This window comes from Populus trichocarpa, chromosome 14 (genome assembly GCF_000002775.5).
Source record: "Populus trichocarpa isolate Nisqually-1 chromosome 14, P.trichocarpa_v4.1, whole genome shotgun sequence".
Lineage (NCBI taxonomy): Eukaryota > Viridiplantae > Streptophyta > Magnoliopsida > Malpighiales > Salicaceae > Populus > Populus trichocarpa.
In genome coordinates, this window is record NC_037298.2 from 4648202 (window position 1) to 4665281 (window position 17080).

At 33.4% G+C, this 17080-nt stretch overlaps 3 protein-coding genes across 3 annotated transcripts; all 3 read left to right on the plus strand.

The window, feature by feature from the left end:
• Positions 1-3866: 3866 nt before the first annotated feature.
• On the plus strand, positions 3867-6164 carry LOC7488916 (receptor-like serine/threonine-protein kinase At2g45590). Its single transcript, XM_002320041.4, has one exon. The coding sequence runs from the start codon at positions 4046-4048 to the stop codon at positions 6023-6025; it is 1980 nt and encodes a 659-aa protein (XP_002320077.3). The 5' UTR covers positions 3867-4045; the 3' UTR covers positions 6026-6164.
• A 7895-nt stretch (positions 6165-14059) lies between these two features.
• On the plus strand, positions 14060-15290 carry LOC7488917 (probable carboxylesterase 8). Its single transcript, XM_002320042.4, has one exon. It carries the CDS (start codon positions 14152-14154, stop codon positions 15127-15129), a length of 978 nt encoding a protein of 325 aa, XP_002320078.2. The 5' UTR covers positions 14060-14151; the 3' UTR covers positions 15130-15290.
• A 778-nt stretch (positions 15291-16068) lies between these two features.
• On the plus strand, positions 16069-17080 carry LOC18109117 (probable carboxylesterase 8). Its single transcript, XM_052447020.1, has 2 exons — positions 16069-16640; positions 16894-17080. The coding sequence occupies exons 1-2, from the start codon at positions 16069-16071 to the stop codon at positions 17078-17080; spliced, it is 759 nt and encodes a 252-aa protein (XP_052302980.1).

A 17080-nucleotide genomic window follows, 5' to 3' on the forward strand; every position in this document is an offset into this window, starting at 1 on the left:
TAGTTATAAAATTGACTTGAAAAGTTAACTTTCATCTTTTTATTTTGCAAATGACCCATTTCTAGTCCCTTTAATTTTTAGAAAATTCACTTTTGGTTCAAAAATTTTTTTTTTTTATTTTGCTATCCAAGGTTCGAGGTTAAAGATATTATCATTGAATTTTGATGATAGAGAAAGAAAATATCAACTAACATTGATTTAGACCATTAAAAAAATCGTTATTGGTGTCAGTGAGTTTTATTTGAAGAAATGTGTTTTAATGGGATGTTCTTTCAACTTCAAATTCTCTGAAAGAGTAGATTTGATCTCATGAAGTTTTTGGATTTTAAATTGATTTTTTATATTTTTTTGTGATTTATTGAGTTATTTGAAGACATGACAAGTTTGTTTAGATATCTTAGGTATTTTTTAAGATATTTTTAGATAAAAAAAATGATTGAAATTTGATTTTTTTATGTAAAACAACCATGCCCTGACTTTCTACCACCCTTTAACGACTAAAGTATGGACACAACAAGTGACATGTTGCCTGTTTTTTTTAAAAAAAAAAATTAAGACGAATGACATAGAAAAGAGAAAAAAGTAATGAAGGCCCAAGCCCACTCACCTAGATTTTCTTCTTGATACTTTAGTTTTTTTTGCAAGTTTTGTTTATTAATATCTTTTCAACGATTCTATTATTCAAAATTAAATTAGATGATATTTAAATTTTTTAATTAAACTCGGGTCTATAATTTAACAAATTGCAAGTTCTTTATATTGGATCGGGTTTAGAAGGTTTGCTTGGTCCCTTCTTTTTTAAACTGATGCCTTTTACTTTATTTTTTTCTGTTTTTTTTCAATTAGGTTATTTGGTTGTTTGATAATCTGAATGAATTTAGGTATGATTCTTTTATTTTTTATTGGTTTTTATCAATTTATTTTTATTTTTTTTTTCATATTATCAATTTATTTTACATAAAAAAATTGTCTAGTCCTCGATGAAGCATATATCTAGCGATAAAGGCTTTGTGAAATGCAAGATGTTATACGCCTAAATTGGTCACATGGGTTGATTCATTTAATTACTAATCGGACAAAAACAGATCGCAGTCCATCCATCGAATCTCAAACTCGTGATTTTATTGAAGAAAAAAAATGGAATTTACAGGTTAAAAAAGAAAAAGAAAGAAAAAAACAACCTGTCATCCAGAAGAGGTGTGTATTATACGAGATGGTACAAACAACCCTTCGGGAATCCATCCAAAGGGTTCTTGTCATCAAAGATCTGTCCACCTTAAAATAGAATACGTTCAACTACTGTCTACTGTAGTGTTTATTATTGCACTAGTAATTATTTTTTATTTATAAATATATTAAAATAATATATTTTTTTGTTTTTATTTATTAATATTAACATACTAAAACAATATAAACAAATAAAAAATTAATTTTTTAAAAAAAAACACAACGACACCGTAAAAACAATCAAACCTTAAATCACTAATAAGTGGTGCTGACTGTAACTGCTAACTATTGTCACCTCGTGCCCTGTTGAATGCTTGCTTGGCATCAAATGCCTCACATTCTCATTGAATTTAATCTTCCGCTTCTCATTGAATTTGGAATCACATCCTTTAGTCATGTTTAGTTAATAGAATGGTTAACTACTTCAAGTGAAACTGAAGTAATAGACTATATTATTATATTGTTTGGAAACGCAGTGCAAATCGTGTTTTTTTTAAATTTAATTTTTTTTATTAAAAATTAATTTTTTAATGTGTTTTGGATCGTTTTGATGCGCTGATCTCAAAAATAATTTTTAAAAAATTAAAAAAAATATTATTTTGATGTATTTCAACACGAAAAATATTTTGAAAAGTTACCGTAACCACTCTCCCAAACATGTCAATTTGGGAGTAATTATATATAAAAATGATAAAACCCCTGTATGCAATGGGAGAAATTCACTAGATTCATGGGGTTTTTTTTACATAGAAAAATATAAATTATTTGAGTTTCAAGTGACTACTTGATAGAATTGTTAATTAAAAAATAAAAAAAATGTAGTCTATGATTGAGAATTTAGTAAAATACTTGATACTCAAAGGAGATGAAAAATATACTAGGAACAGGGTACCTAATCAATATATTTTTATACACTGGGATTTCTTAATATTTTTTTTACAGTACAAGAATTTTTAGGGTTAGACCAGATTAGTATTAATTATTATTTAAGAAGGTAAGCACATTCTTTAAGATCATCATATCACCCCCTAGTAAAAGTCGGCCCCCGACAAGCGTGGGCTGTAAGACTTGTGGTAATAAAATAAATAAAATAGAGAACAGGTGGTGGGATGCACATGACCTCGCTGTATCACTGTCCTGTTAGATTCCTTTCACTAAGCCACACAAGTCAAAAACTACCCTGGAGATTACCCAAGTACCCTTCACCTTATCGTCTTACAAATAAAAAAAATCCTGGTCATAGGCAGAATGAAGCTCCCCTTTTGGTGCTTTGGTCTTTGAGCAACAAAAAAGCTGACGGAAAGAGAAGATGTCCTTTGTAAAAGTCAAAACCTATCGAAGGTAAAAACTCCACAAACCGACACACAGTGACCGCTCTTGGGCTTAGCATGCTTTATCTACAACAACAAAAGCACGAGTAAGCTTTGAAAACCTCCGAAAATCAACCAGAACTTTAGTGTGTGCTTAGGTGTAGCCGTGGCTTTTGAGATTGTGTTTTTTTTTTTTAAATAAAAATATGTATTTAATTAATACTATTGTAAAATAAATCGATTTTCTTATTAAAAAAAAGTTAATTTAATTTATATAAATAATTATATATTAAACGCGTAATAAAAGTTGAAAATTATTTAACCATTCCAATGCCTTTTCTCTATGATTAAAAAAACAAAAACTATTACAATACTAAATAATCTTTTAATTTACCACTTTAGGGTGTTTGGAGCTGTGGTTTGATAATATTTTAAAAAAACATGTTTTTTTTTTAAATTGTTTTAATATATTAAAGTCAAAATTAAAACAAAAACTTTTAGGGCGATTTAGATTTTAGACTTGTGGAATGTGGACCCCTGCCACCATGGTTACTTCCGTTTGATTAAAAACATACTGATTGTAGCTTAGCTAGCTTCACAAGATCATTCACCCACGCTTATTAATTATCGCGTGAATCACACTCCCCCTACTTCAAACATTCATTCATAATAAATGTTCTTCCATGTATGAGCTGAAGTCCTATATTTAGAACAAAAACATCTTATTAAATAAAATCTATGAACATTATAAATCCATTTACCTGAGAAATTTTATAGCATTTGAATTATAACTATCAATATTAAAATAAAAATATGAAGAATTGAATTAAATTATACCCGATCTCACTTAAAAGTAATTAGAATCTCTTTTATTTGTTATTTTTTTTTATAATCTATTTCTCACATAATATCTTAGATTTTAATAATTATTGCTTAGACATAATAAAGTTTCTCGTGTTAATAGAGTTTTGCCTAATTTACTATAACACATTTAAAAAAAAAAACTCAAAAGCTTTTTATAGCTAGATAAGTATTTAACTGTATGTTTAAGATTACGATGAAAATAATTTTTTATTTAAAAATAAATATTTTTTATTTTTTTATATCAAAGATACTTTTAAAAAAAAATAATAATTTCAAAAACAATACGAGATACCAGACCTCCTCAATCTCTTTTTTCTTTAAAAAAGGCACAGTATCCAATTCACCAAATCCACTCACATGCTTCCTAGATTAAACCATGACAACCCACCCAAAAAAGGACACGTGTAATTAAAATAAAAAGAAACTGGCTGTTCAGCACTCCTTCCTCACACATCCATGTTACCCAACACTTCTCCTTATCCTGAAAAAAAAAAAAACCTTCATCTTCTCTAACAAATAACAAACCAGTGAAGAAGAAAGAAATACTGCTAGGAAGTAGTAACAGACAGATTACATAGTCATACACTACTCTCATGAAAACCTTAAACTAAGACTAAACCTTCATTTCCTCTCTATCTACAACAATGCCATCTCGCCACCTCCGATCTCTCTCTCCACCCCCACCCCCACCCCTCCACCACCACCACCACCACCACCACCTCTTAGCTCCGCTCCTTGCTGGAGCACTAACACTCTTTCTAATTTTTATTGTTATACTTGTAATCTTGCTCTATCGCAAAATCACGCGCAACCGTACAGCTCCGATAACTAAATCCCCAAATCACCACCACCAACAATGCCGCTGCTACTCTTACTCCCTTCTCCGCCGTGCAACCTCCTCATTCTCACCCTCTAACCGCCTCGGCCACGGCGGGTTCGGATCAGTCTACAAAGCTACACTTCCTAACACTAATCAACATTTAGCTGTTAAATTAATGGATCAAAACGGTTCACTTCAAGGCGAGAGAGAGTTCCATAACGAACTCTCTATTGCTTCTTGCTTGGATTCTCCTAACATTGTTTCTCTCCTTGGTTACTCGTGTTCGCGAAAGAAGAAATTAATTTTAGTCTATGAGTTAATGGAGAATAGGAGCTTACAGGAGGCTTTGTTTGATAGGAAATGTGAAGAGTTAATGAACTGGAAGGTTAGGTTTGATTTAGTTATTGGTGTAGCGAAAGGACTTGAGTATTTGCATCATTCTTGTAACCCTCCCGTGATTCATGGGGACATTAAGCCTAGTAATATCTTGCTTGATTCGTTTTTTAATGCGAAAATTGGGGATTTTGGACTAGCAAGATTGAAGATTGAAGAGAGTAATGGTGTCGTGGAGAAGAAAGAGGGTTTGGGAGAGGAAAATGGGTCGATTTTGGAGGAGACGGAGAGTGTGGGGAGTGTGTGTGGAGAGAGTGGGATTATTGCTGTTGGTGGGGTTGAGAGGTCGCCAGAGAGTTTTGGTGGTAGGGTCTTGGATTCGGATGCGTCACCGGAGATGGTTTCTCCGGAGGTTGGGGTGGATAAAGGGAGTGTATCGGAGGCGGGGTTTGATAAGATGAGCGTTGATAGTGGGAGAGATTTGATTGGTGGAGGGAAGAAAGGTGGGTCGAGGAGGGATTGGTGGTGGAAACAGGATAATGGAGGTGGATCGGAGTCGGGGAGGGTGAAGGATTATGTGATGGAGTGGATTGGAAGTGAGATTAATAAGGAGAGGAGACCTAAGCAAGAATGGAATGTTGTGTCTCCAGTTTCGAGTGATAATAAGTTGTTAAGCACGGAAAGTTTGAAGATTGAGCCAAAGAAGCATAAGAAGCGACTGGAATGGTGGGCTTCTTTGGATGAGGGAAGAATGAAGAAGGAGAAGAATAGGAAGCCTAGAGAGTGGTGGAAGGAAGAGTTTTGTGAGGAGCTTACCAAGAAAAAGAAGAGAGGACTTAGTTCGAGTAATAGTGGAGATTTATGGTGGCAAAAGGATGATGATTTGGTACAAGAGAGGAAGAAGAAGAGGAAGAGTAAGGGCAGTATTGATTGGTGGTTGGATGGGTTTAGTGGTGAATTCAGAAATGGGAGAAGAAATAGCCAGGATTGGGCTAGTGGAGAGATCCCCAAGAGTGGTGGTATTAGCAGCACGCCTAGCATGAGAGGAACGGTGTGTTATATCGCTCCTGAATATGGTGGCGGCGGCCTGTTATCAGAGAAGTGTGATGTCTATAGTTTTGGTGTTCTGCTCCTTGTGGTGGTTTCTGGGAGAAGACCACTGCAAGTAACTGCCTCGCCGATGTCAGAATTTGAGAGGGCTAATCTAATATCCTGGGCTAGGCAACTTGCATACAACGGGAAGCTATTGGATCTTGTCGATCCTTCAATACTTTCATTGGATAAGGATCAGGCATTGCTTTGCATTACAATTGGTCTACTCTGTTTGCAGAGATCGCCTAGCAAACGGCCTACCGTGAAAGAAATTGTGGGGATGCTCTCTGGGGAGGCAGAGCCGCCCCACTTGCCATTTGAGTTCTCTCCGTCACCGCCGTCCAATTTTCCATTTAAGTCTCCAAGGAAGGCCCGGTGAGTTTTACTGGATTTAAGACATCGTTGTAATTCAACTGTACAGTGTGTACCGTTGCAGCTCTTGTAGGTCATTTCTAATTTATCATGTTTTGTAGAAACTGTCTGCTGAGATTGAAATGAATATACATCTTGTTCATAAATCCAGGCTTGCTACCTTGTTAGTGTTTTGTATGGGCCTCCACCTTGTGTTTCCACGTTTTTACTCACCGGAGAGTTCTGATTTTTAGGCACAACCACATTGACCTTTGCTCCTACAAGTTGTTGAGTTTTAGGAATCCCAGGATTAACGGCTCTGTAAAGATACAGGCAGTGATGGAGAGATATCATCAACTTTACAAATGGTGATCCCACCATAAAGCAATTAATACATGTTTGCCAGGTGCCAAGGAGTGCAGTTTTTGCTTTTTTAAGACTTTTGGACCTAAAGGGACCTGGAAGATAATATCCTTTTTCGTTATCTGCTACCTTTCCAAAGCTCTCTCATCAGTGAGCATGAAATTCAGTTCAGGGAGACAGATGGTGGCCCAGTCTAATTCTCTTGCAAAATCATTTTTTGCAGCCGCATTGTAATCACTGTGGTGCCTGTATTGGCAACGCGCGTAGTGAATATACTACGCACGCTTGCGTAAACAGTAAGGCATGGGCAGAAAACACACTTGCATTCTGTGTTTTTCCAATCCTTTAGTTTCAAATACAAAGTCAATGATGTTGATTAGAACACTTGTGAGGGAACTGAACTCAAGTTCGGCCGATGGGAATTGGACTATACATGGACTCAAAGAATGACACGAGCTTATAGAGGCCCTCCATCTTCATACTTGCTATTTTAAGATGTTACTAGTACATTGGCATGTGTTTTGCCGAAGGTAGGACTGATTTTTTAAAAAAAATGTAAAAACAATATTAAGAGAATGAATTTTTTATATATATAGTATTATTATTAAACTTAATCAGATGAGCTAATTTTAAAATCTTTCAATTTAATTTTTTTTGTTTAACTCAAGTTTTTAATTAAATCATGTAGGAGTTAACTTAACTTAAATTGATTAATTTTATAGGTCTAAATGTAACTTTGATGATCAATAAAAATATAAGTTAATTTAAAAAAAAAATTAAGATGATTATTTTTTTTAACATTGAAAAAATGATAAATAGGATCGACCTCGATCCTCTCGCAACCTGAGTCATGGATTCTATTAGGTTTAATAATTTTTTTATTTAATTATAAGATAAAAATAGATGTTCGCAGGATTAAGTATCTTCTTAAAAATAGATATTTATTTGAGACAATTATCCATATAAAAAGAAAATAAAAATCAATATTGCAATCTATTTCCCAACTAATCCAATACAAATTAATTCAATATTAAATGATGAAATTGAAAAGGAATAAATTAAGAACAATTAAAAGACCGCAAACAAAAAAACATATCTTATCGGTGAGTAAACTCGTCAAACTTGTGAATCAGATAACTCAGGCTAGTACGTCAAACTTGTGAATTGAGTTATGGACCCCGCTTATAAAAAAAAGGACTATAAAAAAGAGAAGAAAAAAAAGAAACCTTACCAAACCCATAAATCGGAGCAACTGGGTAACCTGAGTTACCTTGATAAATTTATAAATCACGACAAAAAAATAAATAAATAAATAATTTTAGAAAAATCATTACAATAAAAAAAAACATGTATTCAAGCAACGTTAAAAAAACAAACAATATAGAGACTATACCAATCCACACTATCTTCTTAGGAAAGCTAATGTGGTCTCCCCGCTAGTTTTTTATTTATTAATAATAATAATAATAAATGAATAAATAAATTGCCACTATTGATTGAGCGAACGACCTCCAAGGCTTTGGCCTGGAGTGCCAACTGACATGGTTTTCCCTGTGAAATACTGTAAATGTTTCCCAAGTTTTGTCAAAAGCCCTGTCTATGACTAGTTAGTAATTTCGTACTCCTGTCGTTGGGGAGACACCAATACCCCTTTATCTAGACAATGCTGGACGTTTCCTTGTTGGTTCTTTGACTTCCACTTTATGTTGTTGAATACAGAATCATCTAATTTGCGATTGCATTTTGCTCTGTATTGAATAAATTCACGGCGAGTTCTTCCCTAAAGTCCGGTAGATTGTTGGTGCGTTGAAGCTCCCTCCTCCGTGCAAGTAAAGTGTTGGCCAACTATATTAGAATCTTGCCAAAAATCCCCGTCTTTTGAAAATACTAAAACCGTGAGGCTAAATTACTGTCTTCACATTCATAAAAAAAGAAAAATAATGTTTTTTTTTGCTGCTTTGGGGTGCTCTCTGACGAGCTTGGCATGTGAACATCAAACTCTAGGGTTCCCCTTCGCTTACCGAGTTTGGACTGCATGCCTCTGATATCCACATGGTTACTGTATTTGGGCAGCAAGTACAGAGGACGCTGTGGCTTCTATCTAGCTAAAATCCATGCATACACAGCCAACCAAAGCACTATTGTAGAGGCCCGAGGGCTAGCAGTCGAGCCCTTAGCAGAGCTGAAATACTTGGCTATAAATTTTAGAGGCTTCAGGAAAATTTCATTTTATTGCGCACAGGAATTGCTGCTGCAAATATTTCAAGTTCCCCTCGACATGGTCGGATTTCTGGATGAGGTCATGCTTAGACACCACGCATGTCACAGTTTGACGTTGAGCTGTATTTATTCCGAATCTTGGTGGTGATAATTTCTTTCGTATTTATACTCAACAAACCTGCAATCAATTTCCAAACAAGCATGCAGATGGCTGGTTGGTATTCAGTATTCTTAAGAGCCTGGAGGACCATTTAGACTCGTAGAGATAAGACCTGGGCCGTCATTTTAGGAGGCAGAGTTATGGGTTCCTACCCAGTCCTAGCTAGCACACGGTGGTGCCGCTGGTTGGTCAGTGGCTAATGCCCTGATATTAATGACCACAGCTGTGGACGGTGGTCCCCATTTCAGTCAAAGTAATTGTTCATTCTCATTAATGGCTGCAGTTGATTTGACTGAGGACAGTGAACAGGGTCCAGAAATGTGGGCCATTTTGATCCATGATGGGCTATTTGTGCCATGACCTGGAGACTTTCCTACCTTGATTATGATCTACTTCGACGTTACTCTCCGCCCACGCACAGGAAGGAGGGGCACGAATAATTAATGCTTTTGTTGAACTTAGCTATCTTAATTCTCGTGTAATTGGGTAATAATATCTTCAGGTTTTGGGTTTGATTTTTTTTTTAACAAGAAAATTATGAGCCATTAAATAAACAGGTCTGATATCAGTTCATGTTGTTTTTAGATTTTGTTAATACCAGAAAAATTCACTTTTTTCGTTTAAATGATTTTGTTCCTTATTTTTAATATTGGATAAAATGAAATTAATCATTAATAATTGCACTTAGACCCCATTAACAAAAGTAGAAAAACACTTTTTAAATTTTCTTCAGTTTATTAAAATTGATCAATCAAAATATACTTTCTAATCAAATAAAGTTTTGATTTGATTTTAGAAAAGTATTATCTCTTTATTTTAAATTGACTATACTTTTTAAAAATTATAAAAGAATAAAAAATATCATATTATTTATTAATTATATCAAATTTCACTCTTAATCTTTTGATTGTTATATATTTTATCTTGAATTCCTTTTTTTATTTTAATTTCATCACTTGAAATTTGATTTTTATATCAACTTTGATCCTTATTTTTTTATTACTATTTATTTTACTTGAAATAATTTATGACTTTTTTTAATTTCATCATATTTCAACTCTTTTATTTGTAATATTTTGTTCATATTTTTTTATTGTTATTTATTTCATCTGAAATAATTTATAAAATTGAATTTTTTTAAAAAAATTTATTATCTTTCGGCTTTTAATCTATCAGATTTAATCTCTATTATTTTGATTATTTGAAATAATTTTTGAAATTAGAATTTGCTTTTAATTTAATCCTCCCTCAACTTTTTTACTTGTCAGATTTAGTTTATATTCTTTTAATAAATTTAAAAAAAATAAAAAAATATTTTTCTAACTTATTTTTTATAGCATAATCAAATATTAAAAATTATTTTTCAACTAAATTTTCATGATATTTTTAAATATAAATAAATGTTTTTTTTCCAGAAAATAACTTAAAAAAAAACTATTTTAAACCATGGCATTAGCTTTTATGTTTGTTGGTTTAGGGTTCACTCGGCCACGCCATAAAAGGTAAGCCCAGCCAGGTTTACTCTAGCCCAAGCCGACGTCACCATCCTACTGCGATAGAGTTCAAGATTGTGTGTAGCCAAAGCCCATGTGGTGGCGCGCCTTGCATTTGGAGGGACCGCAAGTGTATATTACTGTGTACTTCCCATGAAGCTCCTTCTGTTGCAACGCAATTGTAGCTTAATAATTTCTGATTAATTTTGTATTTTAAAAATATTTTTTTAAAAATTTAATTTAATTTAATTTTTTTTACTTCAAATTAATATGTTTTTGGTGTTTTAAGATTATTTTGATGCGCTGATATTAAAAATATTTTTTTAAAAATAAAAAATATATTATTTTGATATATTTATGAATGAAAAACCTTTGAAAAACAATCGTAACCACATCTCCAAAATATTATTTGAAGAAAATAATAATAAAAGAGCATTATTATAGAAAATACAAATAAAATATTTTAAATGATATGGTATTTGTCTCTATCTACAATTTACACATTAATGTTTTTGAGAATTTGCTATTAAATACACTAGGTCAAAATGTAGTGCTTCTATTTGAAATCATCGAGACAGGAGTCTTGATTTTAATTCAAGCGAAAACTAGCATGAAGATTGATATATTAATTGCAAAAAAAAAAACAAAAAAACACAACCAAGCCATGGAATAACCTATATATATATATATATATATATATATATATATATATATATGTGATTTTGAAATAACCTCGAAGTAATTAAGAATAGACCCATGATTGAGTAAAACCTTAAGAACGTTATCCAACTACCAATATATATTATGTGATTTTCTCTTATTTAACAAAATTCACTTTTAAATTTCCTGTCAACTTCTGGGAAATAATTCACGTGGTGAACTTAATTAATTACTTATCTTAGCATCCCATGTCATTAATTGATTGTCAATATTCAACCTTTTGCTGCTGGGAAATCTATCAAATAATCTAGCTTTATTGTAGTAATCATCAAGAGAAATAAGATTCTCTTTATCTACCAACTTAATTGTTGAAAAATCTTTTTGAAACTCTATATATATTTATAATGTGATGAGAGTGATTTTCATTAGAAACAAATAAATAAACAAATACCAGAATTATATGAAAATTCTAAAACCATAAAAAACATAAATCTAAAGTTTTTTTTTCAGAAAATATAAAAATAAACGATAGCGATATCAAATTTATCCTCTAAAATCGGAGATTTTATTGAAAAAATTATTTACAAAAATGAGATCAAAGCTTGATTTTTACTATCCATGAAAATTCTATGCTTATTTTCGCAAATGGCTTCTCCTGTTCTAAGGAATAGTGTCAATAATTTTATAAAATCAAGGAAATATTTTATTTTTAGGGATTAAAATCAATATTTTTGTAAAATCAATGAAATATTCTATTTTAGGTATTAATACTTATTTAATAATTAGATTTCTAGTGGTGAATTCAGTTCATCTAATTGATTTGAATAATGGGATAGGCTGAAGTGATATCACCAACGAAAGAGCCATGCTGATTTCTGCTCCGAGCGAATGGTTTGGTTAGTAGAAAAAAGGGGGTTTTGGAATGTTTCACTAGAGAGGAGGGTGATAGTTGATGTGGTGCGATCTTAGCAAAAAAAATTGACAAACGCAAACGAAGAAAATTAAACAGAGTGTAGTATAGTGGGTGCGTTGGTCTTGATGAGTTCAATGGAACTTCAAATGAGATAAGATATTTATGCTTTACTGCAAGAGAGAGTGAAATACAAAAAAAAAAAAATCAATTATAAGGTTGATTTTGATCTGCAAATGAAGTGTTTGATGAAATGCTATTATAAAAGTTTTAATTTCTGACAAAGTTGTAATGTTAGCTTGATGAGAAAGTGATATTTATAGGTTTAATGACAAGGTTATAATATTTATATTGCAAAGGTTTTTTAGCCGATAAATAAAATACTACAACAACAACAATAATAATTTTATAAGCAATTTAAAATTTATTATTTTTATTTAGAGAATGTAAAATATTATAAAATTGTTAAAATTCAAGATATAAAATATAATTTAGATAGAGCAAAAAGCCATCAAACTCTGAATCTCTCCATTTACTTCTCAATTTAAAATTTGATTGGCAAGCGCTATAAGTTGCCATACATAATTTCCAATTTGGATTTTTTTTCTTGCCTTAAAAAATTAATTGCGATCATGAAAGTGTTTGGCTGTGTTAATTTTTAATATTTTTAATTTATTAATATTAAAAATAATTTTTTTAAAAAAAATATATTATTTTAATGTATTTTAAAATAAAAAATATTTTGAAAAACAACAGTTATCACAATAAAAAAAATCATTATAGAGCCTATTTGGTATTATAGTAAAAGTTACTTTTTAAAGTATTTTTTTCATTAAAAAATACATCTAAATGATATTTATTTTATTTTATAAAATTTATTTTTGATATTAATGGATTAAAATAATTCAAGAATACAATAACAAATTATTTTAAAAAAAAATTAAAATTTTTAAAAACACACCACCTACCATATTATTAATTGTATACTTAAAAATGTGATAACAATTGTTATTCAAAGTATTTTTTTATTCAGAAATATATCAAAATAATATATTTTTTATTTTTTTAAAATTATTTTTAATATCAGCACATAAAAAAAATCTAGAAATATAAAATATATTAATTTTAAACAAAATAAAATTTTTAATTTTAGAAAAACATTGTTTAAACCATGTTACCAAACACACTCTTTCTTCCTAACTTTGATCCATAGTTATGAAACCCGGACCGACCTGGCGGGTCGACCCGGTGGCTAGACCGGTCCGGGTTTGTTAAAAGACCGTCCGGTGCAACAACCTGGCAAAACACGATTGACCCGGCGGGTCGACCCATAGCCAGAACGAGACCCAATTTTTTTTTCCTTTTTCAAATGTGGTTTCTGTCCTTCGGCCTCCCTTCTTATTTCTTCATCTTCTCTACAATGAGCTGTTGTTAGCAGCGAAGAGGAAGGGAGAGCGAGGGACGCTACTCTGCTCGGCTGCTGCTGGAGGCTGGTTGAAGGAGAGAGAGCTGGGTCTCGGTTTAGCAGAGATGGGGAAAGCTGGAGACGACGTCTGTGGGGCTGGTCTCCTGTGTCAGTGGGCGACGGCTCTGATTTGGCCAAGAAACGGAGGCAGTCGGGGAAGAAGAAGGAGGGGCTCTCTAGTTTTGGCTAAAAGGTCAGGGAGATGACTTAGAGAGGGATGAGGGAAGTTGTGGCTAGGCTTTTGTGGCAGCTGCTCTGGCCAAGCGAAAATGGAAGCTTTGGCTGGTCCTGGGAGAGAAATTTCAAAGTCAGGGGAGGCGACGGCTTGTTATTGTTGTTTTTTTTTTTTTTTGTAAAGATAGGGAAAATTTTAGGGCTTCCTATGTGCCATCCTTTTAAAATTCTTCGTTCTTCAATCGATTGAGCATACTTCCTTCTGAAGTGATTGATAAACAAAGGAATTTAGTACACAACAGTAAAGAAATAGAAGAACATGATTATCGACAGCTTTCAAAAGGAAAAAAAGGAGTGAATCTCAGCAGGGGCCCATCAACCCTGATTTTTAAAAAGAGGAGAAAGTTTTTTTTAATTTTTCTAGATTTATCTGTATTAATTTGAGTTGACATATAAAAATCGGCACCCCATTTCTTATCCGGGTTAATTTTCAGACAGGTTAGATAACTTTGATTAGAACACCAACTACATTACTAAAACCGGCAGGGCAATAAAGTCCATTTAGAAAACAACCAGAAAAAAGGCACGGACCTACAAGTAGGAGAAGGAATTAATTACCTAATTAATTCGTGATTTCCAACCACAAAAAAATACCTCTTCTCTCTCCTTCATAAGCTCACCACATTCTCAACTCTGCAACAACTCAACAATGGATCCTTATGAATTCCTTCATCTATCTCCAAACCCAGACGGTTCACTCGCTAGAAATTACCTTTTTCCTTCAGTACCTCCAGTTGAGAAACCCCTCAGTGATCCAAGCAAGCCCCAACTCGCTCTTTCCAAAGACATCCCTCTTAACCCTACCAAGAATACCTTTATTCGCATCTTTCTCCCTTCAAACCAACCACCAAGCACTAAACTTCCTGTCATTCTTTACTTTCATGGAGGTGGTTTTGTTCTTTTTAGCGTTGCTTCTCTTCCTTTCCATCAATCTTGTTGTGCCATGGCTTCGAACTTCCCTGCTTTAATCCTGTCCGTTGAGTATCGTCTTGCACCTGAACATCGCCTCCCTGCAGCGTACGATGATGCAATGGATTCTCTCGCGTGGGTCCGCGACCAAGCAATCAATGGCGACGATCCTTGGTTGAAAGAATACGGAGATCTTTCCAAGTTTTTCTTAATGGGCAGTAGCGCCGGTGGTAACATTGTGTACCATGCTGCTTTACGTGCGCTGGATGCTGATCTTTCGTCTATTAGGATCAAAGGGCTGATAATGAACGTGCCTTATTTTGGTGGGGTCAATAGGACCGAGTCCGAGATTAGATTGAAAGATGATAAGATCTTGCCGATGCCAGCCAACGATCTGCTGTGGTCACTTGCATTGCCTAAAGATGCTGATCGTGACCACGAGTATTGTAACCCCATCGTTGCTGGATCCAATGATGATGGGAAGATCAGACGGCTGCCGATGTGTTATGTTAAAATTTATGGCGGGGACCCCCTTTCGGACAAGCAGAAGGAGTTCTCGAAGATGCTAGAGTCACTTGGGGTTCACGTGGTGACAAGTTCTGATCCCGATGGCTACCATGCCGTGGAGCTCTTTGATCCTAGAAAAGCTAAAGCTTTCTATGATGAAGTCAAGGAATTTATCAGCACTGCTTCACCCGCCACCAACTCCTCCATGTGAGAAAGGAGACTGCAAAATTTCGTAGTATCTTCTTTGATTTTATTTACTTTGAGTCACCAAAATCTATATATTGGCAATAAAATGATACTCAGAGGATACCATGTTCTCGTCTAGTACTTTTTATGTTGTTTTCAATAAAGAATCGTATTCGTGTGATTTAATTTATTTATTTTCTATGAGGTTCGAAGTATTCATATAAAATAACCGATGGTTATAAATCTTAAACATGCACGTGTATTTTGGAATAGTCCGATCGAGAAAGAAGTATAGTTACTAGTTACACGTGCAGTAAATTAGAAATTGCTTTTTTAATTTTGTAAAATGAATTAAATAGTCTTTATAGTTTTGAAAACTAATTAATTAATTAATCCTTTAATTGTTATTAATTAATCTTGTTTTATTTAATTTTGTTTGGTTTTAAAATATATTTTTTACCATTCTTTTTATATTATCTATTTAAAATAAAAAAATTAAATTAAATTAAATTAAAAAAATATATAAAAAGTAAATTAAAATAAATTATGAATTTCAATTCATATTAATTAGGTTTTTTTTGAAATTATTTTTTATTTAATAATATGATAGAGTATTTTTATTTAATTATATAATAAAAAAAATAAACGATCATAAAATTCAATATCAATTTTATATTAAGATATTTTTCTAATAAGAACATGATAATACGTTGTAAAAAAAGAAAAATAAATAATAAAATTTAATTCTTAATAAACATGAATAAATAAATAAATAAATAAATAAATAAATGTTAATATTCGAATGACAGCAACACTAACATGTGAGGAGGGGACCAGTGATTTCCCTTCCTTGTTAATAATACCAATTGATCAAAGTCTCGTTAACTTTACCTTCCTTCCTATAATTCCTCCTCTTGCGTTCTGTTTTTCACTCTCCTTCAGAATTTACTTCGCTATCCAATCCATGTCAACTTGCTCTGTTAAGCTAACAGATCTCCTCGATTTTGTGGAGAATCCAGATGGCTCCCTCACCAGAAACAGTCCATTTCCTGAAGTACCGCCGACAGAACAAACAACTCCAGATTCCAAAGAACTTTCGCTCTCGAAAGACATCCCTCTAAATCCCAACAACAAAACATCCCTTCGTTTATTTCGCCCTTTGAAACCCCCTCAAAAACTCCCTCTCATTATTTACTATCATGGAGGTGGCTTTGTTCTTTACAGCGCTGCAACTCTTGCTTTCCATCAAACGTGCAGTGACATGGCTTCTCATTTCCCTGCTCTCGTCCTGTCTGTTGACTATCGTCTTGCCCCTGAACATCGCCTTCCTGCTGCATATGAAGATGCTATTGAGGCTATGAAGTGGGTCCAAAACCAAGTTTTGGATATCAACGGCCCTTCTTGTGAACCTTGGCTTAAAGAATACCTTGATTATTCAAGGTGTTTCTTGATGGGCATGAGTGCTGGAGGCAATATTGCTTACCATGCAAACTTGCTTGCCTTGAATATTGATATCAAGCCCTTGGAAATCATTGGGTTGATATTGAATATGCCCTATTTGTTAGGATTGTTGCCATTATGTGCAGCAATCATAGAGCATTTACAGCCTATCTTCTAGAAGAAGATGGCTGCCATTGCCATTGTCAAAGAGGGCTGCTAGGTGCAGCCACCATTGTTGAAGAAGAGCTGGAGTTGGCAGCCACCTTTGTTGAAGAAGAGCTGGAGTTGGCAGCCACCAATACTTGAGAATTGGTTAACAAATCGAACGGCTGCCAAGGTGTTTCTTCAGAGGATATGGTGGGGATCCGCTTGTTGATAAGCAAAAAGAACTGGTGAAGATGTTAGAGTCGCGTGGAGTGGACGTGGTTACAAAGTTTGATGAGGATGGCTTCCATGCTGTCGAGGTTTTTGATCCTGCAAAGCTCAAGGTCTTGTACGATTATGTTAAAGAGTTTGTTAACACTACTGTTAAATGA